The sequence below is a fragment of the Mus caroli genome, unplaced genomic scaffold, assembly GCF_978045245.1.
Source record: "Mus caroli unplaced genomic scaffold, Mus_caroli_1 scaffold_3, whole genome shotgun sequence".
In the NCBI taxonomy this organism is placed as follows: Eukaryota; Metazoa; Chordata; class Mammalia; order Rodentia; family Muridae; genus Mus; species Mus caroli.
The window spans coordinates 14501760-14527621 of record NW_028227258.1 but is presented as its reverse complement, the minus strand read 5'-3'; the positions used below and the strand labels follow the sequence as shown (position 1 = coordinate 14527621).

At 39.9% G+C, this 25862-nt stretch overlaps 1 protein-coding gene across 1 annotated transcript in view; it reads left to right on the top strand.

The window, feature by feature from the left end:
- Col24a1 (collagen type XXIV alpha 1 chain) overlaps window positions 1-25862 on the top strand; it is a 264200-nt gene that overhangs the window by 164750 nt on the left and 73588 nt on the right. Inside the window, exons 35-40 of the mRNA XM_085835446.1 lie at window positions 1449-1502; window positions 1867-1920; window positions 3115-3168; window positions 3703-3810; window positions 14397-14450; window positions 18062-18169. Of these exons, the coding sequence (XP_085691572.1) occupies window positions 1449-1502; window positions 1867-1920; window positions 3115-3168; window positions 3703-3810; window positions 14397-14450; window positions 18062-18169 (432 nt within the window). The remainder of the gene's footprint in view (window positions 1-1448; window positions 1503-1866; window positions 1921-3114; window positions 3169-3702; window positions 3811-14396; window positions 14451-18061; window positions 18170-25862) is intronic.

Genomic DNA, 25862 nt, shown 5'->3' with positions numbered 1-25862 from the left:
GGGCCACTCAAAGCATGCACATGTTCTGTTGCTTCTGCAGGTTTGCACAGCTTCATGAGGTAGAAAAGTTATCTCCTCCATTTTCCAGAGGAACAACCTGAGGCATAAAATTATCAAAGAGCACTGGCTCATGTGAATATTAGTCTCAGATACAAGCCCAGGCATGTGGCTGCCACATTCTCAGTTATAGAAATAAACACCAAGGAGTCAAGACACAAAAGCCTGGTTCCCAGTGAGTGATGGGAGCAGAGTTTTCGTTATCTGCCCCTCTCTTCCATTGTAAATGAGCTTCTGATCTTCATTTTATTTTGAAAAACAGTGAATGTGGATGGTAGTGATTTATGAAAAAGAAAACTGAACCCCTTCCATCTAAAATACTATTAAATTATGCAATCATTATTTTTAATCTCTAAGAATTATTTTTAAAAAGTCTCATCAGTGAATCAAAAATATTGCAGAATTTATGAAAGGGAATTTAAAAAGATTAGAGGAAAAATGGAAAACTTAGAGTAAAGGAAGGCACACACTTCCACTCCCAGCTACAGAGCTATTGGAAGTCGTTAGCTGCAGGGAGAAAGTGTGAGTTTCTCGAAGATTATAGCCCTTGATAAGTAGACCTCTCTCCTGTAGAAGACCACATATCCAAAAAGATCTGGGCTGAACTAATTGATCTTGAAGGATTCTGTTTTTAAGTGGCACAAAGTTGGGTAGGTAGGGGATGTGAATCGGGGAAGACTTGGGAGAGACGGCATGATCTGGCCACACATATACAAAGTTCTCGACGAATTAATAAAAGGAATAGAAGAATGGAGTGAACAATAAGACTGGGGAGACAAAAGGGACACAAAAAGAACGAAACAAAATAAAATACCATTTGTGCTTCTAGGAGATGGAAAGACTACAACAGCAGCTATTGAAGCCTTAGACCTTGAAAGAGCCAAAGATGGCCAGACATTGTGTTTTCAAGTCAACATAATCAAAGCTCCCCCAACAACACTAGAATCACGAAGCAAAAAGACTAGAAAAATAATTCCGTAAACTACTTTTTGATGTGACAACTTTATCCTTAATTTATATAGTATATTTTATTTTGAAAATATGAAAAATATTCATTGATCCTAAGGAAGGTGGTTTCGATGGGCACAGGAGGAAGGGACATGATTATAATGGTAGAGAAATATTTTTAAATCTGAGGATAGGAAGTTTGAGGCTGTATGAAGTAGTTATGCCATACTCTCTAAGATCTCAATGATGAGAGTTTGGGGGGAAATGGTCCTAATTGTTCTGGTTTTGAGTGAAGCTGTTTCTGATATTTGAACTATTAAGGAATACTAGAAAGTGTCTGTCTTAGGCTTTGAAGTTTCACAGACTCACCTTTGAGCTAAAACTCAAACCACCTTCTTATGGGTTGGTACAGCCCTTGTACCTTGACAATCTTTCTCTTTTAGGGACCTCCAGGCACTGAGGGAGACTCTGGCCTGCAAGGTGAACCAGGTGCTAAGGTAACCAACCATTCTAAAGTATACACGGGAAGCCTATCTCTAACTTAACACCCATACTTTTCCCAGTTTGACAAACACTGGAGGGGGGCAAGGTGGAGACAGTGTTTCACTGTGTCGCCCGGGCTGTAGTAGAACTCACTATGTAGAGTAGGCTAGCCTGAAACTCAGAAAGAGCCACTATATCCAAATGCTTGGAGTAAAGTGTGAGCCACCACGCCCAGGGACAAACGCCATCTTGAAGGCAGATGAAGGCCAGCCGTCAGGAGAGCTGAGAGTACTTAAGATGCTGACTCTTATAATATGCACTCTGATTAGAAGAGCAACTTGAGCGAAGAAAAGCTTAACCTTCCCTTTGTCTCTCCAGGGAGATGATGGACCTGCTGGCAGTGCTGGAGCCACTGGGGAGCCGGGGCCGCGAGTGAGTACGGACAGTATCAAACTGAATGCACCGACCCACTGTTTGGGGAAACTCAAAACTCAACTGCCCTAATCGCACCAAAACGTAGTGTACTATGCCTATCATATGCACTATGAAATGTTTACTGACTTTAAAAACTACACACTAAACCCCGTTTACATTCTAAGTTAGGCATTTGGAATCCTAAGTGACTTTTCTCAAAACCAGGTGTGCTCTAAAGAGCCTTGCCAAAAATGCGTGGAAACGTGGCTAATGCTTAGCGATACTGATCAACCCTCAGGGCATTGTCTAACCTAACAGACGGATGAAAGCTTGACATGTAATTTGTGTTTAAAAACCATCCCAGGACCTTGTGAAGCTAATGAGATGCAAGGAAGTATTTATGAGTAGTTTTAATTTGATAGCCTGGAGAAGTTATAATAGTATAGGCCGGCTTTAAGCCATGGTTTTTCTAAAATACCAATGTTCACAATAATTTTTCACTACAAAAATAAAGCATGAAGATTCATAATTTTTTGCATCTGGTTTGTTGCTCTGAATTAGAATCAGCTTAATACAGGGATCATAAATGAGAATGGTGTGGTTCTATTAATTAGTACTGGTTAATTTAGTTTAACTTAATTATAAAGAGAGCAACACTGCCTTAACAGCTTCATAAGGTATGGTCGATGTTTTTGCAAGTTCTATATCTAAAAGGTCGTTTATGGATGTAATCCATAAACTTGACCGTAACCTTGCCTCTCTGAAGGGAGAAAGTACACAAACTGAAAGTCTAGTAAAATGCTCCTGTCTGAGTTTGGTTACATTAACCCATGTAAGTTCACTATCGCAAGGAACTGCATTTCTTACCACAGCAGTGTTTACATTCCCTGATCTCAGAGGCACGATCTAGCTGGATTAATTTCCAATCTCCAGACAAATATGCTGCCTTTAATTAGCTAAAATGTCTTAGTATTCCAGAAGCACTCTGCGTTTGAACTTACAACAGTGACCATCTTAGGCATTGCCAGAGCTCTTCCAGGAAACCTCGATCACGTGTGTTCCGCTGTCAAGTCCTCTTTAGAGATGAGGTTGAAGTAGGAATAAATACTGCAAACTAGCTACTTCCTATACCTACTAGGGGCAAACTGCAAAGTAAGATCAATGAGATGACCAAAATCTTAATCTTCCCTTGTCTGCTACCAAATAAAATAGGGAGAACCAGGAGCCCCTGGAGAAGAAGGTCTCCAAGGAAAAGATGGGTTAAAGGTAAACTGCATTCATTATGTATGTATCTTTGTATGTATCTATGTATGTATCTAGGTATGTATCTATGTATTTTTTAGATGATATCTTGTATCCTAGGCTAACCTCAAACTCACAGTATATCCTGAGAATGACTGACACTTTGGTTTGGTTTGGTTTGGTTTGGTTTGGTTTGGTTTGGTTTGGTTTGGTTTTTTTCGAGACAGGGTTTCTCTGTGTAGCCCTGGCTGTCCTGGAACTCACTTTGTAGAACAGGCTGGCCTCGAACTCAGAAATCTGCCTGCCTCTGCCTCCCGAGTGCTGGGATTAAAGGCACTCTTTATTTTATTTTATCCAGTGCCTCAGATCACCCCCAAGGCACCATATGTACTATCATACTAGCAACTGAACTACAACCTAGCCCTCAACTATAATTTTAATTAGAATATTTACAATATCAGGCTAATTACTTTTGTGTGTCAAATAAAAATATACTTCTTACATGACATAATTATTTCACTATATTCTTAAGAATAAACATCTTTCATTGGGTTCCAGGGGGCTCCAGGAGGAAGCGGACTTCCTGGAGAGGATGGAGACAAAGGAGAGATGGGCTTACCAGGAACAGCAGGGCCCGTGGGGAGACCAGGTCAGATGGGCCTTCCAGTAAGTACTGCTGGTCACTTACAAATAAACACACACACATATGCAAACATGCATACGTACCACACACATATGCACACCCATGAGCACATACACATGCACACACACATATATACCACACACACATATGCACCACATACACATATGCAGACATGCATATATACCACACACATATATACACCCATGTGCACACACACATGTACAAACATGTATACACCACACACACATGCACAAACATATGCACACACACACACACACAGGTACACACGTGTATACACCACACACACACATGCACAGCCATGTGCACACACACATGCACACACATACACACACACAAGGCAGGCATGGGCACAGACACTGACACGCACAATTTGACCTCCTTTTATGTCTGCATGATGACTGGAGATGTTGACTGAGTCTTGAGTGGATGATAAAACCAGACTGTGGATTATCCTTGGATGCAAAGGGGGAAAGACACTTTTTCATAAACTGTTGAACTTCTGACATAAAGCTTTTTTGGTGAAAGTTTTCTGTTGTCTCAGACTTAATTAGTGTAAATATTCTGCTATGAGTCCACGTTCTTGCTAGAATAACACCTTGCCCCCAGATGAACCTTCTTGTAATCAGGATGCAGTACCAATGCCTGCTCCTGGGTTACAAAGGAAATTCAAAATGTCGTAGGGAACAAATGTTCTCACCTTGGGGCAAATGTAAGATGTAGATAAGCGAGAGCAGTTTCTCTCTGTTTTAAACTCTTAGCTATCTGTGACACTGTTCTACGTGCAGCTTTCCTGCCTTGGGGCTGGTTGTTAATTCAAAGCTTTACTGTTGCCTCTGATTGGATGCTTTTAAGCAGAGAGCTGCGTTGTTTTTCCTTCTCTAAGTTTGTTTTAAGTTAGAGATTGTTCATTCCTTGGTAGAAGAGTCCCTGTGATTCTACTAAACAACAAGATTTCCCTCTCCCTGTGCCCTGGCAATCTTCCCCAGCCTTGTAAAGAATCAACGTTCACTTTGAGCTGTGGACGTCTTCTCCCTGAAAGATAACTCTTGAGCAGCACACTTCCATCTTTCATCTCCTCATTATACAATCTCCTGGGCTCCTATATGTCCACGTGAGGCTCTGCAAAGGCTGAGGATGCAGCCCTGGGAGACTTCATCAGGCAGGCAGGCAGGCTGGGACACAGCAGTGACTTATAAAGTTGGTTGGCGGTTGTTATGTGTTCTTACTGTGTGTCTCTTCATGGGCATCTAACATCCAAATTAATAATGTCATATCGATGGTGTAGCCCCTGCCTTAGTCAGCTCAGCTGAGTTTACCTCACTGAAATGAAAGAGCTGTCTTGAAAATCAAACCAAATATCACAAATGAAGCTATAACTGGCTTTCTTCTTACTCACAAGCATCCGCAACCTCGGTTCCTTTCGTGACGATGAGAAACGATGCTAGAATATAATTAATGTAATATGATATAATATATATTCTCCTCAAATAATAGGGGAATGAACCTGTGTATTTTAAACTGCCATCTAATGAATGAGCATAAAGGGGCTGGAGAGATGGCTCAGCAGTTCGTAGCTCTTGCAGTTCTTGCAGAGAACTGCACGCACACTCACATGGGAGCTAACAACCGTCTTCTGTAACGCCAGTCCTAGGGAGTCCCATGCTCTCTTCTGACCTGATGCGCATGCATGTTTGTAGACACACACTTACATACATGAATTAACTAATTAAAGAAAAGTGTGGGTAAAGCAAAAAAAAAGTCGCTGCATTTGAACGTCAACGGGTGAAGATTGCTCTGTCTGGTTTTACTATCATGGGAAATTGCCTACTCCCCCTGTGCCCTGACATCCCCAGTACCTTAAGGATGCCCTCTGAGATTAAGCACCTCCTCTCATAGAACCATCCTAGAATCTAGATATGTTATTATTCTCCTTTCACCAGGAAAAAAAATTGAGACTCACAATACTGTAGGAGATGCCAGAGCTGACAGCAAATCCCTTATTGTCTGATTTCAGCATCCCCTAAACCTCATTGAAATACTCACTTTGGGTTCTAAACTTTACCTTCCTAGGGTTCTTGATAGGTTTTATTACTTTTAGGGAATTTTTTTTCCATTAGTATCAGAGCTCTACCTTGTAAAAGAAGCAAAGTGGCCAGTGCCAAGAAATGGTGATTTTGCATAATTCTTGACAAAAGGATGTTTTTCAGGGCCAGGTATGTAGCTTAGGGGTATAAGCATATGTCTAGCATACAAAGGTGGGTTTTATTTCCATGTGTGCACACACTCTCATGGTGTGTGTGTGTGTGTGTGTGTGTGTGTGTGTGTGTGTGTGTGTGTGCAGCTCCAGTAACTTATATTGCAGCAAGGACTTTTAAAACACCTAGCTAGAACATACAATGGAGGAAAAGAAGGGTCCGAGTGCACACAGTGTAGCATCCTCAGGGACTCTGACAGCTGGTGATGGGGAGAGCAGAGATGGAACAGAGGCTACAAACAAAGCATGGAGAATGATAAACACAGACTCCATCTGCTTCCTAATGCCTCCAGGACAAACCCTGCCCAGTACACATCTTGGTTACTTTTTTCTTTCTCTCTCTCTTTTTTAGCAACAACACATGTGTGTTTCTTTTTTTATTCTTTTTTTGTTGTTCTCTTTGGAATGTTAAATGCCTTTCAGATTATAAACTCAATAAAAATACCGTGGCATTTTTTTTTCAAAAGAATTTTATGATCCAAGGAACTATTGCTTAATCAGGCAGCCTGATGTCGGTTTTATTTTGTGCTTTTAAAATTGTTCTTTGGGCAGTGTCACCAAGATGCTACCTCAAGTTTTACAAAATAAACAAGGAAAGGGGTTAAAGAAAAGACTTTTTTTTTTTTTTCAAAAAAAGAAGCCCTTCATTCTGGACGACTAGGAATGAGATTGGTGTTAAGGGAGTGTACAGGAAAACATCAATTGACAAATTCAAAATCCAAGCTGTTGCTCCGCTAAGCAGAAGAGAAAATGTGCATATTTTATGCATGAATTCCATTCTAAAATGTTCAGTTGCCCAAATGCATATCTCCACTAGAAAGAACATCTGGCTAACTTATGGTCCATCATCCACATCTGAAGAACCTACCACAATGGCATCTCATCTCTAAACACATGTGGAGAAGAACTCCAAAGTAGGGCATATTAAAATGAGATTATTTTGTTTTATTCCTTTAGTGAAAAACTCCAGTCAGACTCCCAGAAATATGCTTTTCTGGTCTGCTTAAGGCAGAGTGAGAGTTTCCTTGAGAACCCGGGGGATATTTTGATTAGAATTTTAGGGTTGATGACATTAAGTGACATTCAGGAATAAAAAAAAATACCTAAGTCTTATCACCTGGGAATATTCTGTGACTGTCTTGCTAAGGCTTTCTTCCATCGTAAGCATCATCGATACAGAGATCCTATTCTGCCACTGTTTTCAAACCTCTGGTCCCCCACTGAAGAACTGCATCACTGAGCAAGCCAGTCTCTGGTCTTATACTTCATATATCCACTGCATAGAGTGACAGGCTGAGGCTCCTGCAGATGTCCCCAACATGGCTGTTGACTTAACATGGCTCTGTTCCTGATATTCCTACTTCTATCAGAAAGCACATGTCTGTTTAACCTGTAGCTTCTGTATAGATTTTCTTCAGAAGAGAAGGCTCTGTGGCATTAAAACACATTCACTGGGGCTGTGGGCTGACTTACCAGTGAGGACCAAAACTGCTCTTGCAGAAGACTGAAGTTCAATTCCCATGTCAGACAGCTTACATGACCTGTAACTCCAGCTCCAGGGGATCTGACACCCTTCAGCAGACTTCTGAACTCACGTGTATGAACCTACACGGAGACACATAGGAAGAAACATTCACTCTTATTTAGCATTTAAAATTTTTTTATTCAGCCCTTCAGAGCATGATTCTATAAAATACACATGTCCAGACATCGTCTGGTACTTTCTATGATCCTATAACTCTGCTAAGAATTGGTCATGCAGAGTGGAAACTAAGAATTGTGAAGCCCATAGTCACACTGTAGTCAATTGATGAGAGGAAACACAATGCTGTAAGTAAATTAATCACGCACAAAATGTGAAGTTTAAAAATATAATGACTAGTGTCATGAATGAAAATAACAGATTAAAGGCAGGAAAGGTAATTGTTAAGGATGGTGTTCTAGTCGTTTCTGTTGCTATAATAAAAACACCCTTGCTAAAAACAACTTATGTGAGAAAAGAGATAATTTAAGCTCATAATTCTAGGTTATATCATGAGGGAAATCAAAGACTTGGTCACTTTCACAGTTAAGAGCAGAGAGATTAAAGTCATGGATCCTTAATTGATTGATTGATGTGCTCAGCTCACTTTCTTCATTATTATACAGTTCAGGGTCACTTGGCTAGGGGATGTGCTACCCACAGTGGGCTGGGCCTTGCCATGTCAATTAAGGTCAACAAGATAATATCACATAAGCCTGCCCATGAGCTAACAGTTAGAGCTAGACAATTCTCCAAGGGATTCTCACTTACCAGATGATTCTAAATTATGGAAAGTTGACCATGAAAACTAATCACCACAGATAAAAGACATAACATGCTGGAGCCATTAACACCTTCTTGAAGAATGGTTGACTGAGTTCATCTCCATTCCAAGAACTAGAGGAAGATCCTTTATGGCTGATGGAGCCGCAAGAGCAGTGGTGTGGAAGTGCGCCAGCTGGGCACCTTTAGATCCAGAAAATAGCACAACACCATGAATAGTCAGAGGTCAGCTTAGGGTTTTTTGTATGTTTCTTTGTATGTTTTAAATAAATGTGAAGAAATAGGTAGAAAACAGAACATGTGGGACTTAGTAGGGAATGCAGATTTGATTCACAGATCGGAGGGGATATTGAAAGGATTCAAGCAGAAGGATATAGTCTTTGGTGAGAATCATTTCATAATTTCTACTTTGTTTAACATTGTCTAATGCCAGGAGTTATCAAAGGATAAACTGAGATAAACAGTATGTGTTTGGATGAGCATTCATGAGATGCACTGGGCAAGACCATTAGGGAAATTGTGAGCTGTTCAAAGAAGTGTGATAGAGCATTGATCTGCCTGTGTCCCCAAGGAAAACTGGACCAATCTGCCTGTGTGCCCAAGGAAAGCTGGACCAATCCTCCATTCACTCTACAGACCAACTCATAGACACTCTTGACGCTCCAACTGCAAAAGCCTTGCAGGAAAATGTGGCTGGGGGGGCGGAGGGGAGAGATAAATCTTCATGGCTTTAAAATAGGCAGGGACTTCTTAGGTAAAACTTTAAAAAGAACCACAGACAGCAACAAAAAGATAATGGACTCCACTACAAATGAGAGTGTTGTATATTTTAAATGTACACAAATCACATGCAATGAATAAACTTGTTAAAGAGACAATCGATGTGATACAGCACTTGTGCAAGCAAGGTAACTGCTCTCATAAAGCTTCCAACACCCAGGACTGAATCCCAATGTGGCCTGGTTTTTTTTCATTATACAAAATCAAGATGCCTTCTGTGTCTGCTCAACATGGATTAACTATAGAAAGGAGATGCACATGGGACAGCCTGGAAGGAAAGAAGGAAGGAAAGGGAGGGAAGGAAGGTAGGAACACTTGCTACATAGTCCTGGGGACCTGAGTTTGAATCCCCAGCACCCTTTTAAAAACTCTGTTGGGGGTGTTGGAGGCAGAAGGACCTCTGGAGCTTGGTGATCATCAACCTAAATGTGATTGAGGAGGAGTCGGTTAATCATCCCCGCCCCCTCACTCCTCCTTGTGGGGAAGACCTGAAGCTCTGCTTACTGCTTCTATGTCTTAGTCACCTACCTCTCCCCTCTAGTAAAATCCTTAAAGACTGAGCTTGTAAATTGTTGGAAATGAAGAAAAGGAGACTAGAACAGTCCTCTCAAGACATTCCCTCCTTAGGCTTCAGAATAAAAGGGAGGGACAGAGTTCTGGTATTAAAATAGGCAAAAGAAAAAGGTATTTTAATAATTTTTATAGTGTTGCTGGATTACAATGGAGACTGGAGGACAGGGAGAGACCAGGTTTGGGGTAAGAGAAAGGAATTTGAGAATTAGATTTGAGAAGCTTGTTAGAAATTCAAGGAGAGCTATCGTGAGGTAAAGGGATTGTGGCAGACATGGCTCAGGAATTATGAGGATTCTGGTGGTATTTAACAACATGGGGCACAGTGAGATCACCCGGGGGCATAAAAGAGAAGAGGTCTCTCCAGTATTAAAAAGCTGGATGGAGAAGGAGACATCTTTATTTAAGACCTAAGTGAAAACAGGGAGGCATGTTGCAATGAAAACAAAGGATTTAGAAAGTTTTAAGTACAAAAAAAAAAAAAAAAAGAAAAAGAAAAAAGTTTCAAGTAAAATAACCATTGGATTTGGCTTTCAAGAGATTGGTTCAGAGTTAGGATAAAAAGCCCAACTGAAAAGAGATGGGAGATTAGGTCAGTGATGAGAGGAATAGGCACAACTTTCAAAAAAGTATTGCTAGAAAGAGAGGAAGTTAGAAAAATGTTTCTGGAAAACTGCAGAAGTAAATGAATGTCTGATAAAGGGAGTGAGGGAAGGAAGGACAGAGGGAAGGAGAGACAGAGGGGAAAAGGGAGGGACAGAGGGACAGAGGAAGGGAAAGGGAAGGAAGGAAGGAAGGAAGGAAGGAAGGAAGGAAGGAAGGAAGGAAGGAAGGAAGGAAGGAAAAAAGGAAGAAAGGAAGAAAGGAAGAAAGGAAGAAGGAAAGGGAAAGAAGAAGGAAGGAAAGGGAGGAAGGGAAAAAGGGAGAGACGTAAGCTTGAGGAATCTCTCATGTGGCTTTAGGACTGTGTGGATGGAGCTAGAAATGGTGCGTTCAGGAGAAATGTTGATGGTCCACTCAGTCTAGCCTCTTTCAGAAGGAGGGGTCATGTGTAAGTGAGTGGGCCTGGGATCAAGAACATCCTGGCCCTGGCCTCACCCAGGGAACGGATCCTCCCTTCTCTGACAGAGAAGGAGGCAGGTGTGTGTGAGCGAGCCACATGTGTAGGAAGGGTGGGGAAGAGAACTTCACCCTCTAATTTGCTGCAGTATCTTAATGAGCTGTGGGACAAGACTAATGACTTGAAAATGGGGCAAGAAATGATTTGAAAGCAGAGATGATGGTGCAATCTATCTTCAAAGAGATGCCTCTGTCATAGGTACCGTTATTAACCGTGTCAAGGCTTTCATTTTAATCATGCGTTTCAGACCCACAAATTGCAAGTACTTCCATAAACAAGTGGTGCCTAAGATGAATTGGTTGTTGACAGGTGGGGCCACACATATCAGCGAGCACACAGATATTGAGTTTGCTTCATCTAAAAATATTGATAACACCTAAAAGTTTTGTGAATTTCCTCATACCAAAACTGTATTTTGTTAAACCAAAAGTTTAACATTTTAAAATATTATAAATGTGGTCACATATTTCACAAAGTTTAACACAGAAATACAGTCACTCCAATAGATGAAGCAAAAAACATTTATTAAAGCATTATATTAACACTTTCACTATTACCCTTAGCAGGAAAATGCCTAAGAAATGAGCTAAGGTTGGCATTTCTCCTTTCTTCTTAATATTAATAACAATATTTACATATAATAAATAGAAACACTTGTATGATGAGGTAAATATTTCTATAAATTATAATTAGTAATTCACAAGAACGGCTTGTTTCTTTAACATCATCAAAGAATTTTATTATAATAAGCAACAAAAGTTAGTGCCTTGGATTACGTCCTAAGAGAGTATTTGTAGAATTTTGTAGATATTTACAATTTGAGAATAATATAACCTAGATAAATCCTAAGAGATCTAAATAAATGAACAGAGTTGTAACAGCATTCATGTCCAGGAAGAATTACCATTGTGAAAACTTTTCACTCTCAGTCAAAAAATCCCTATGGGACTTGACTGATGAAAATTAACTCAGAGTTTGCAGATTAAAGATCCTGTATTAAGACAGTTTTTTGGTTGGTTGGTTGGTTGGGTTTTTTTGTTTTTTGTGTTTTGGTTTTTTTGTTTGTTTGTTTGTTTGTTTTTTGAGACAGGGTTTCTCTGTGTAGATCTGGCTGTCCTGGAACTCACTTTGTAGACCAGGCTGGCCTGGAACTCAGAAATCCACCTGCCTCTGCCTCCCGAGTTCTAGGATTAAAGGCGTGCGCCACCATGCCCGGCAAGACAGTTTTAAAGAACAGCCTGGAGGTGCCTGGGGAGCAAGGCAGATGGAATGACTTGACCTTCATGCTATTGGAGCATTATTAAGGTTACCATGTTATGATTAATTTCATATGGCTTATGGATGACAATAAAAAAAAAAACCCTAGAATCAGTCTGAGCCAATTTTGAAATGATGTTTGATCATTTGATTATGCACTATGTGTTAATAAGGAAAATATCACTGTACAGTAAATTATAGTGTAAAAATTTGTCTGTGTACAAAAAAAAACCCTCACACACCCACCCCACCCCACCCCACCCACCCCACACACAGTGTGTTTATAAATATAAACTAGCAATTCAACTCAAGGAGAAAAAACTTAAAAACTCTTGTCATGGTCACAACCAGATTTACTTATTGCAATGTCACCAAGGAGAAGGAAGACTAGCCACTAGGAAACACGGTTAAACGGTGGCTTGGCTATAATATAGAATTCCGTAGCAGTTACAAAAGGATTAAAAAGGTGAAAGGACCTCTCCTCCCATTGATTGCGAAGATCATATGCCCCAGTACAGGGGAATGCCAGGGCCAGGAAGCAGGAGTGGGTGGGTTGGGGAGCAGGGTGGGGGGGAGGGTATAAGGGGTTTGGGGGATAGCATTTGAAATGTAAATGAAGAAAATATTTAATAAAAGAAAAAAAAGAAAAAAAAGGTGAAAGGGTTAAAAATGTGGCTGCTCAAAGTTTAAAGGTGCAGAAGAGTGGGGCATCAAGTGAAGGACCTGTGGGCTGCCCTAAGAGCATGATGCCAATGGGAATAGCAGAGAATTCTAGACAAAGACCGCACCCCTCCCCCTTGTAAAAGGGAGTGTTGTGCTTCACCTCTTGTTCTATACATGGAGAGAGAGCACATGGGCTTTCCTTGTATTTTGTTTTCTTTATATCTGTTTAGGTGCTGAAAAATATACTTAAAGGGCAGAAGTTAGTGAAAACTAACTTTATTGAGCCCTTCATTCTAAGCCAATGTTATTCTAGTTTTTATATGCACTGTAATCTCACCAGGTCTCAGTAACTCTTCCAAGAGTTTTTTTATTAGACTCTCCTTTTATTTGAGGAGTAAACAGAGACCTTCTTTTTATATAAATGTAAGGTATGTTTGAGTATGATGAATGTATGAGTTTGCATGTGGATGCCCATAGAGGACAGAGGGCTTGCATCTGCCTGCAACTGGAGTCAGGTAATTGTATATGGCACCTTCAGTGTTCTGCAAGAGTAGTGACCATTCTCAATGGCTGAGTCAACTCTCTCACCCCAGAGTCGTTAAACAAATTAAACAATTTGTCAGTCACTGTGCAGAGATTAAGTGCCCAAACTAGAAAAGTTGAACAGTTAAAACTCTATGCAAGCTAATCAACTTCTTTTGGAAAAGTTGTTTGTCGGCAAGGAAAAGTCCTCCATGTAGCACAGCTGCCATGTCTACCTCTGGGTGCAGCTGTACTACAGCAATAGGACATGGCTACCTTGGACTCAGAGACTGAGACTAGAATAATGTTTGCCGGGAAGTGTAGGGTGTGAGTCACTTCCTCGGGGATCTGTTTATTCATTCAACAAATATTTATCAAGAGTCTGCATAGCACAGTGGTAAACCACCATTTATTTCTTGTCTGCAGAAGCTTGCCAAGCTTCGGAGACACAAATTTGAAATTTCCACTTCCACTTCCAACTAATGAAAAGAAAGCTGTAATTATTACTTATTTTAGGACCGGCAGCCCGGCCCACTATTGATTACACTTGCCCATTGTTGATATAAACTCCATATAGTACTCTACTCTTCCTTTAAAAACTCCATTTTGCAAAGTAAACAAATTACCAGTTGAAATTAAAATATTATTTTAGTTTACTGTGACTGCCCTTTTTCTCCCTGCCTTTCCTTTTCCTTTCTTTTCATCTACTTTTTATTCTCCACTTCAGTAGTATTTTAAGACTTGCCTTGGCCATGTAGATATATTTTTAAACCTCGTTCTTTCAACAAAATGCTGAGCTCAGTGCAGCTCACTAGAATACACTGGGGTGCACCTTCATCACGTTCACTGTAATTACAGTGGGTGGATTTCAAGAGGCTTCCTTCCTAGAGAACAGTTTAAAGTTTCTGTTGACCACATGTGCATATGAAGTTTATAGCTTGGTAACAACTCTGCCTTTTAATCATTGTGCCCATGTGAGAAATAACTATACACATAACAGTGTTGAAAAATAACCTCTGTTAATATTTAGTGTTTGTTTTAATTATTATCTGATAGAGGTATTCAAACCTCAGGCTTTTTCTTTAATCATTATTTCTTTTTTATATCGAATGATCAGGGACCTGAAGGAATTGTGGGAACCCCGGGACAAAGAGGTCAACTAGGGAAAAAGGTAATTTTTTGTTTTTTACATCTTTTCGTGTGGGCTTTCTTCCTTCTCCTGCCTAGAGATCTACAGAGTACTGTGATAGTTGTATTTGCATTAGACATAAAGTGTAAAGATTTATAAATGTGTCATTAGAGCAGACGATTAATTCAATAGGAGTGCATATTACTGTCATTGTCTGAGGACACATTTTCCTCTTTATAGTTTGAAAGTCAAACTTTCTTCTGGTTCTAATTTACCAAAAAAAGCATGTACAAGGAAAGATATAAAACAAAAATATCAATCAATAAAATTGTTTGAAAACAATTTTAGTAAAGTAACTGGGAGGAAATATTGGAATTATTATTTTTCCTAGGTTAATTAGAAATGGTTCTTTAATTGGAAAGTTTGGTTTTTATTGCTTTTCTCATGTTAAAAAAAAAAGAAATCAAGAACATTTTTTACTGGCTTACTTTGTCTTTTTCCAAACAATCAAAATCTTTGATGTATTTGTATGATCCTAATATGTTACTATCAAAATGCTTCTTTGTATTTATCAATAATTTGTCTCAGTATTGGTGAAGTATGGTAACAGTTTTTCTAACAGACTGTGACTGTCGACTACACATTCACACGGTTAACTTTAAGTTAAATGTGTTTCCCCAAAAGTCCAGTTCTGTACCTGAGCCACTGGTCTCAGTTTTAGTCAATAGAAAGCCAAGTAAAGCTTTAACTACCATATCTAAATGTGAAAATACCACCATCGTGAAGTCTCTTTCATGATGCATGATAATGCAGCTATCATCAGTATTGGTTTGGGGAGTCTTATAATTGCCTGGAAGGATTTAGTCCAAAGCAAGAGAGAGAGAGAGAGACAGAGACAGAGATTCACACAGATACACACACCGAGACACATTTACATATATGGAAGTACACAGAGAGAAAAATAGCTCTCACACAAACAGACAGACAGACAGACAGACACACACACACACACACACATCACAGGAAGCACCAGAAACCCATAGTGAAATCAGCATTAGAGGCAGTGTGACTGACTCTTTACAACAACCCATTCTCCCCTAGGAAAGTGAAATAAAACCCATTGAGAGGTCAGGGATGCCTCAAGGATGCTGACTGCCTGATTCCAGGTTTGCTGTGTGTTCCCCACCTTGAGCATCTGTGGTAAAGCTGGCAGGTTCTTGAGAGGTCAGGGATGCCTCAAGGATGCTGACTGCCTGATTCCAGGTTTGCTGTGTGTTCCCCACCTTGAGCATCTGTGGTAAAGCTGGCAGGTTCTTGAGAGGTCAGGGATGCCTCAAGGATTCTGACTGCCTGATTCCAGGTTTGCTGTGTGTTCCCCACCTTGAGCATCTGTGGTAAAGCTGGCAGGTTCTTGAGAGGTCAGGGATGCCTCAAGGATTCTGACTGCCTGATTCCAGGTTTGCTGTGTGTCCCCACCTTGAGCATCTGTGGTAAAGCTGGCAGGTTCTTGAGAGGTCAGGGATGCCTCAAGGATTCTGACTGCCTGATTCCAGGTTTGCTGTGTGTTCCCCACCTTGAGCATCTGTGGTAAAGCTGGCAGGTTCTTGAGAGGTCAGGGGTGCCTCAAGGATGCTGACTGCCTGATTCCAGGTTTGCTGTGTGTTCCCCACCTTGAGCATCTGTGGTAAAGCTGGCAGGTTCTTGAGAGGTCAGGGGTGCCTCAAGGATGCTGACTGCCTGATTCCAGGTTTGCTGTGTGTTCCCCACCTTGAGCATCTGTGGTAAAGCTGGCAGGTTCTTGTTTTGAGAAGAGGAAGGTGCTTATGAACACCTGTGTTGTGGTGCCAGAGAAGGGCCCGTACATGTGATGCCAGAGAGAAGCCATTGCAGGTTTCTAAAACATGGGAAGTCATACAAGAAATAATGTGGGTTCTTGCTCTGAACTGGTGAGCATCATCTGCAAAGTCCAGATCTGCACACTCGCTTCTTCCCTGCATGCAGCAGACCTCTGGGAGGCCGAAGTAGAAATGAGCACCTCCCGGGGCCTGTTTTCTCACTGTTACAATGCACACATCAAAAGAGAGACATGTATGTAGCAAAGTATGTTTGAAAGCTAGTTACATAGGATTCCTCCTGGGCACGCTATAGTTACTGATTGGTTGTTTTTGTTTTTGTTTTTGTTTACAAAATGACTTTTTAATCTCTTTTTTAAAAAATATTAAATAGTTAACTTTATTATTTCCAAGAGAGCCAAACTTTACCAAGGAATTCAGACTTTGAAGTTAATTACACAAATAACATGGGTTTATGTTACTTTATTTGTGGTCTAAATATAAAATAACTATATTTCATCTGAATTTTTTTATTGTATTCAGCTACTTACATTTCGTTGCTTTTACTTGCAATGGATATTGAAGTTCGAAGTTTTTGTTTGTTTGTTTGTTTTATTGTTATAAACTTTTAAAAAATATTTTTATAAGGTATTTTCCTCATTTACATTTCCAATGCTATCCCAAAAGTCCCCCATATCCTCCCCCTCACTCCCCTACCCACCCACTCCCACTTTTTGGCCCTGGCATTCCCCTGTACTGGGGCATATAAAGTTTGCAAGTCCAATGGGCCTCTCTTTCCATTGATGGCCGACTGGGCCATCTTTTGATACATATGCAGCTAGAGTCAAGAGCTCCGGGGTTCTGGTTAGTTCATAATGTTGTTCCACCTATAGGGTTACAGATCCCTTTAGCTCCTTGGGTACTTTCTCTAGCTCCTCCATTGGGGGCCCTGTGATCCATCCAATACCTGACAGTGAGCATCCACTTCTGTGTTTGCTAGGCCCCGGCATAGTCTCACAAGAGACAGCTATATCTGGGTCCTTTCAGCAAAATCTTGTTAGTGTATGCAATGGTGTCAGCGTTTGGAAGCTGATTATGGGATGGATCCCCAGATATGGCAGTCTCTAGATGGTCCATCCTTTCGTCACAGCTCCAAACATTGTCTCTGTAACTCCTTCCATGGGTGTTTTGTTCCCAATTCTAAGACGGGGCAAACTTCTTCTTGAGTTTCATGAGTTTAGCAAATTGTATCTTATATCTTGGGTATCCTAAGTTTCTGGGCTAATATCCACTTATCAGTGAGTACATATTGTGTGAGTTCCTTTGTGATTGTGTTACCTCACTCAGGATGATGCCCTCCAGGTCCATCCATTTGCCTAGGAATTTCATAAATTCATTCTTTTTAATAGCTGAGTTTAATAGCTCCATTGTGTTAATCTCTTTTCAAACTCTTTATTAGGTCTAAATGACATGCGATGGTAACTTTTGTTGTTAATGATAACCTGTGGTATTGGTAACTTGAAGAAAAATTAATAATTAACACAAACTTAAACCAGGTATAGCATACACCCGTAATCCCAGCAGTCAGGCGGCAGAAACAGGAGGATCACCTACAAGCCAAGGCCAACCTGGTCTACATAATAAGCTCTAGACCAATCAGAGATACCCAGTGAGGCCCCGCCTCACAAAACAAGGTGGGCTGTAGCGATAAGAGTAATCCAGAGAATTCTGCTTGCCACATGTCCTCTGAGTCATCCAAGCATATGGTATAGTTAAATGAGTTAATAAATCTAATTTCAGTCACATTAATGTCATCCACAGGGTGATAAAGGACAAGTAGGGCCCACGGGAGAAGCTGGAAGCAGAGGACCCCCTGGAAGCGTTGGGGAAAATGGCCCGAAGGGTGCCAGAGGAACTCGAGGTGCTGTGGTCAGTATTTGGTTTCTTTTCAGCACTGACTCACTGGGGATGGAAAAGAACCGTGCATGCTCTCAGAGAGTCATCTTGATTGACTTTACAGAGGACACAAAGGTTCCACTGAACATAATCCATCTCTGTGGGATGGCGGGAATTGCAAGCATTCCACAGTCTTAAACAGCTTAGTGGGTTTTAGACGTGAAGAAGGAAAGAGAAAATTGAAAATGGAAATAAAATATGAAATGAAGTTTTAAAAAAAATCTGATTTTTAACTCCAAAGTTCAGTAGGAAAGTTTATACACTGAGCACCTCAAATCAGGATTTAATATCCATTTGAAGCTGTTGTCATGTTGGCAAATTGCTTTGAAAATTAAGTGAACTTGAAATGTGTTTCCATCCATCTCTTGGACCTGTCCTGCTTGAATGGGAGATTATCTTCCTAAACGGTTGGGGCAAATCTCCCCAGCATCTACTAATAGCTCATCTTTTTCGTGAACTTTGCCTGACATGGAGAGCTGAAGTGTGATGCTTCCGAGCCTGTGACTGCAAACTTGTATTGCTGGTTTGTGATGGACCGTTCAGAAAATCATAGCATGAAAGGAAGACATTTGAAAGATAATCTTCTATTCATGAACTTATTTATAACATGTGGGTGCATTAATCTCTTCTCCTTTTACATAGCCAACGCCAGGCCTGTCACCAAGGCCTTCGAGAGCCCGGGTCCTTTTGCTTTCTCAAGAAAATTTGCCATTATCTACTGACACCTGAATACTCAGGCCTTAAGTCTCTTTCTGTCTTTCTTTCTTTCTTTCTTTCTTTCTTTCTTTCTTTCTTTCTTTCTTTCTTTCTTTCTTTCTCTTTCTTTCTTCCTTCCTTCCTTCCTTTCTTTCTTTCTCTTTCTTTCTTTCTTTCTCTCTCTCTCTCTCTCTCTCTCTCTCTCTCTCTCTCTCTCTCTCTCTCTCTCTTTCTTTCTTTCTTTCTTTCTTTCTTTCTTTCTTTCTTTCTTTGTTTTTGACAAAGTTTCTCTGTATAGCCCTAGCTGTCCTGGAACCCACTCTGTAGACCAGGCTGGCCTCGAACTCAGAAATCCGCCTGCCTCTGCCTCCCAAATGCTGGGATTAAAGGCGTGCGCCACCACTGCCCAGCCTTAAGTCAGTTTCTGTTAATATTTCTCTGGTTTTGCCTGTTTTTTTTAAACATTAAATAATGTGGTTAATATTAATAAACATCAGAATTAATGCAGCCCTAAATATTGCCCTTAATATAAGCTTCTACTTTTGGAACTTTTTCTGTAAAAGTATTCACCTTTAAAAATTCAAATATACATTTTTAATTAAAATGTAATTATGACCCTTTCTCTCCTCTCATCTCTTTCCTTCCTGTGTCCCCTCCCTTGAGCCTCTCTCATGACCCCTCCCTCTCAAATTTATGGGTTCCTTTTCCTTGATTACTATTGCTATATATGTCTATTGATGCACAAATCACACAGCCTGTTTGGTCCATTTTGTGAAGATACAACCCCACTGTTCACATTTCATATTAATTCATTTAGTGTTTGATAATCTGATAAATGAGAATATATATATATATATGTAATTTTACCATCATATTTAAATTTTCCTTATTATACCTATTTAATATATATTTCTCCTGAAAGTTTCCTGTCAATAAATATACATGTGTGTATAGGGATATACACATGTACACACATACATACTACATGTTTCCATTTGGTGGCTATTTTTTCTTCCCGATTTGCAATCGTTACACATAAGCATGAAGTGTTGATATAATTTGTCAAACATGTTACAGAATAAATTATAAACAACTCCTTTTCTGTCAATTATCTATTAATTTTGTGTCTTTTGCTAAGCAGAATGTTCCAATTTTAATAGTCAAAGTTTTCAATATTTTCCTTTACATTTTCTAGATTTTATTTATTCCCTAGAAATTCTATTCCCACCTAAAGTATGCAAAATTTCCTTCCATATTCTCATTCTGATACATTTATAACATTGTTTTTAATTCCTTATACCATATAGAGATTTTTTTTTCATAGTTATGGGAAAGAGTGTTTGTCTTCCCTCCACTGAATGTTTTTTTTAATTCTGTTATTGAACACACAATGTATTTTCTTCCACTTTCGTATAAGGCTGCATTATATTCAGTGGTTTCTTCATCCAGTCTGTCTCCGGTCCACAGCTCTGTTCTGTCAATCACGCCATCTCGTCCTCTGGGATCTGTTAGAGCAGACACCACCGTGCTCCCTTCTCAGAGAAGCCTGGCTCTTATACGTATCTTATGTGTGAACTTTAGAATCAGCCCTTCAGTTTCCACTAGTATCTGACCTTTCTACAAAGAAACAGAAGACATCTTTCAGCTTACTCACTGCTCACATAGCTCTGATTAGGACTATTGCATCTTCTTTTGTATGAGGTGTATTCTGGTTTTCAATAAATTTTATTCAGATTAATATAATCTCCTTTTCAGCCTATTAGTGCTGTGTAAGAAATCTATTTATTTCCATATTTTGAGCATACATTCAATTAATAAACTCCAGATGAAGAGAGATACCATCCTCTCAGTTTACTCATCTAACCTATTCCACTGACTGGAACTCAGAGAGTGGCAATGACTGGGTCACATGACCTGTCCCTCGTGCGAACACTCCAGAGATCTCAGGGTCAAGTATTATTTTCAAAATACACTTTCGTCTTTCAGAGAAACTTCTTTCTTTGGTAGTTTCAACTAGGAGCTCTAAAGTTTTACTAAATTCTGCTACATTTGCTTGGGTCAAAGTTTCCCTTATGACATATTCCAGTCTATGATCCATTTTGAGTTTATTTGTGAACAATGGAAAGATGTAGAATTAATTTACTTCTGTTCTTCTGCATGTGGATACCGAGTTCCCCTGCCCCGTTGTTTCTCTCTCCTGCTTTTCCTCGATTTACTCTGTTCTTGTGCCCATTTCTCCTCCTCTGGCTTCTTGTTAACACACTTGGTTTAAAAAGTCACCATGCTGATCAGGGGCACAAGTCCCTTCCGGTCCCACCAGCACCAGGGTAGCTAGGGCATGGAGTCGGCTGACACCCGCAAGCTACCCACAAGACCCTCCACGGGATCTTAAGACCTCTGGTGAGTGGAACACAGCTGCTGTTCCAATCCAATCTCACGGGACCTGAGACTGCATTAATTAGGGAAGCAGAAAACCCAGCCTGATCAGGGGCACAAGTCCCTTCTGGTCCACGCCAGCACAGGGGTACCTTGGGCGTGGAGTCTGAGGACACCTGTAAGGTAGACACAGGACCCTCCACAGGATCTTAAGACCTCTGTGAGTGGATCACAACTTCTGCCAGGAAGCAGGTTCGAACACCAGATATCTGGGCACCTTCCCTGCAAGAGGAGAGCCTGCCTGCAGAGAATACTCTAACCACTGAAACTCAGGAGAGAGCTAGTCTCCCAGGTCTGCTGATGGAGGCTAAAAGAATCACAGGAGGAACAAGCTCTAACCAGAGACAATTATAACAACTAACTCCAGAGATTACAAGATGGCAAAAGGCAAACATAAGAATCTTACTAACAGAAATCAAGACCACTCACCATCATCAGAACGCAGCACTCCCACCCCACCTAGTCCTGGGCACCCCAACACAACCTAAAAGCTAGACCCGGATTTAAAAGCATATTTCATGATGATGGTAGAGGACATCAAGAAGGACTTTAATAACTCACTTAAAGAAATACAGGAGAACACTGCTAAACAGGTAGAAGACCTTAAAGAGGAAGCACAAAAATCCCTTAAAGTATTGCAAGAAAACACGACCAAACAGGTGATGGAATTGAATAAAACCATCCAAGACCTAAAAAGGGAAGTAGACACAATAAAGAAAACCCAAAGTGAGGCAAAGCTGGAGATAGAAAACCTAGGAAAGAAATCTGGAACCCTAGACGCAAGCATCAGCAACAGAATACAAGAGATGGAAGAGAGAATCTCAGGTGCAGAAGATTCCATAGAGAACATCGGCACAACAATCAAAGAAAATGCAAAAAGATCCTAACTCAAAACATCCAGGAAATCCAGGACACAATGAGAAGACCAAACCTACGGATAATAGGAGTAGATGAGAATGAAGATTTTCAACTCAAAGGGCCAGCAAATATCTTCAACAAAATTATAGAAGAAAACTTCCCAAACCTAAAGAAAAAGATGCCCATGAACATACAAGAAGCCTACAGAACTCCAAATAGACTAGATCAGAAAAGAAATTCCTCCCGATACATAATAATCAGAACAACAAATGCACTAAATAAAGATAGAATATTAAAAGCAGTAAGGGAAAAAGGTCAAGTAACATATAAAGGCAGGCCTATCAGAATTACACCAGACTTTTCACCAGAGACTATGAAAGCCAGAAGATCCTGGACAGATGTTATACAGACCCTAAGAGAACACAAATGCCAGCCCAGGCTGCTATACCCAGCCAAATTCTCAATTACCATAGATGGAGAAACCAAAGTATTCCACGACAAAACCAAATTCACACATTATCTTTCCATGAATCCAGCCCTTCAAAGGATAATAACAGAAAAAGACCAATACAAGAATGGAAACCAAGCCCTAGAAAAAGCAAGAAAGTAATCCCTCAACAAACCAAAAAGAAGACAGCCACAAAAACAGAATGCCAACTCTAAAAACAAAAATAATAGGAAGCAACAATTACTTTTCCTTAATATCTCTTAATATCAATGGACTCAATTCCCCAATAAAAAGACATAGACTAACAGACTGGCTACACAAACAGGACCCAACCTTCTGCTGCTTACAGGAAATCAATCTCAGGAAAAAAGACAGACACTACCTCAGAGTGAAAGGCTGGAAAACAATTTTCCAAGCAAATGGTCTAAAGAAACAAGCTGGAGTAGCCATATCTAATAGGGGAGTGGGGGGGGAGGGTATGGGGGACTTTTGGGATAGCATTGGAAATGTAAATGAGGAAAATACATAATAAAAAATATTAAAAAAATATATAGTAACTTAACCAGTATTTAACAGAAACCAATTTGGGGGGAAACATCATTTGTTGTATTTATTTGTTTTTCCTCCCAATTCTATGTTGAGGATATCAACCATGTAACAGTTTAACTCTACCCAATTCATTATAGTAGATGATTCCTGAACTCTGTGTGCTAATAAATTATGTACTTACATAATAAAAAAAAAAAAGTCACCATGCCACATTTACACAAACAGTGTCCCATCTCTTCCGGTTCTTAGACTTTCGGGAGTGAAGCTGGGATGCTCACGTGATTGATTTTCTTTTTTTAACTACATCTTAATGACAGCTTATTATCAGATCATTGCATCTATGAAAGTTGCTTACTGCTTTCATTTGTTTTTAAAACAAAATCCCAAACGTTTGATTTACATCAAATGAAGACTTGGAAGCCTGCTAGCTCAGAGAGGTGGAGAGAACACCCGCTGACCTTCCTACTCCATTGATGTCCCAGTCATTCTCCTTCTCCACACAGTCTTAAACACCCTCAACCCAAAGACCCTCCTTCCTCTTTCCTGGGTTTTCTTAGGTTCACACCCTGCCAACTGGTGCCTTGCTCTGCTTGTTGACTTCATTTAGCTCTTGTTTACAGAAAGCTCTCTGGGTTAAAGTTGTGTGTTAATGGCTGAGCCACAACACAAGAAAAAAGGGTTTTCCCGTTCACAGTCTCAGGGTTCACAATGTGATCAAAATCTTGCAGCATCTCCCTCTAAGCATAAGTTGGTATCATGTAAGAAAGCTCACATACAGTTAAAGAAAAAAGAAAAATGTAACTGAGTGACACATCTATCCCAAAAGATGTGCAAACCACAGCAAGAAACACACACAAAGTATTAAAGACCAAGCTTCTTGGGCAACTCCAAAACCTTAGAGCCCCTCAAAAACTTAACCCAAAAGTAATAAAATAGCTGGAAATCCCAGAGAAAAGTTAGAACCTTCTACAAACATTTGATGGCCACGGGGAGGCCCCTTTTTTTCTTTATTTAGTAAATACATTTTAATCTACCTTTCTCTGACTGGCACTGGCTATATTTCTCTTTATTTTTTATGTTGGTATTTCCCCAGCATTCACTTGTAATTACTGACTTTGTTTTCTTCTCAGGAAGAGTTATGCTAAAGAATTTAAAATTTAAGTAGATTCCCTCTTTTGTCTTTTGCTCCTTTCTTGTGTCTCATCCTATTCCAAGAATCTGTGATTCCTGTTTTGAAAAACTTTGTTAAATTTTTTGTTTGAGACCATTATGCACTGAACATTTGTAGTCATGTGTTTTCTATAGGTGTGTGAGCACAAGATTCCGCATATCCCTATTATATTATATTCTGAAATCCTTGGCACTCTCTTCTTATTTTCCCACCAATTTCTAAAGGAAGCTGTTACTTCCTCTCCTCTCCCCAAGCTCAACTTTTTGTCACCCCGTATCTAGCAGATACATTAAGATTTGTGGTCCCTATTTTCATTACCCCTCACACATTGTATGTCTCCTAGTGGCAGCTCCCAGGTATCCGTCTTGGAGCCAGCAGCAGTCTTAAGTTCTGCCTGCCTTTCTGGACACACTTACAAGGCTGCCTCATTTAACCTCTGAGGAAATGCTGCTGCCGTTCAGTACCCAGAACAAGCAAGGAAACAGGAAGAGCCTCCAGCTCCTTTCCCAAATTAGTCAAGCCGGCCCCACCCTGCTCTTTCAATCTCTGTGTTTTAGAGTTTGAAACTTGTTTGCACATCAAAAATAATTTTCTTCTTTGCATATGTTCAGACATAATTTTGGCTCAAGTCACAAAATTTTGGTCCAGAAATTATGTATAAAAAGCCCTGTAATATATCATGTCTGAATTCTCATTTAAGTTGGCTTTTCGTGGTTCTTTCTTAAGCTGAAACATGTTTCTGTCCAAACCTTTCAAAATTTCTAATCTACGGTTAATAGTTGTAATATGAACTTTTTAAGAAATATAGCAAAATGTGCATTCTGTGTGAGATATATTGAAGCGACTTGATCAAATGTAACTCTATACACAGATTCTCACACCTGCTTAGTATAATACATGGCAGATCACATACCTATTCTGTGCCTTATTTCCTTACTTCCTTTGTCTTGAGACCCAAACAGGAGAAACCACTGTGCAAACTCTTAGATAATATGAAAAATAAGGCATTTTTATCATCATTACATTAGCCGTTTTTCAGCTGTCTGAGTGATATCTTTGATACAGTAAGAGTGTTTGCTGATCAGTCTTTAATTTGTATAGCTTGGTCATCGGTAAAATACTGATAACAATAATCTTATTGTGATCATGATACATGCATTTCCAGTATTTCTATTCCATCAACTTTGGCCTGAATTTAAAATCCTACTCCAGAAAGCATCTGGAATCACCTCTGAGAACAGAGCTGTTCTGAATCCTGGAGTCACAGCAGCAAATACTATCAGGTTCCACTTTCTGATATTCAGTGACCACAAACTTTGACAGACAAAACCTGCATTTTTAAAGAGCTATTTAGGGGCCAGCAGTATTATAATAAGTGAATGTGGTTTATTTTATTATTATTGAGTATGGATATACCAGAAATGAACTAGAAACATGGTTTGTGGGACTTTTTGGTCCTGGAGAAACACGGACAAAAATTGGGGGTGTCATTTTTGTGTTTTCCTGAT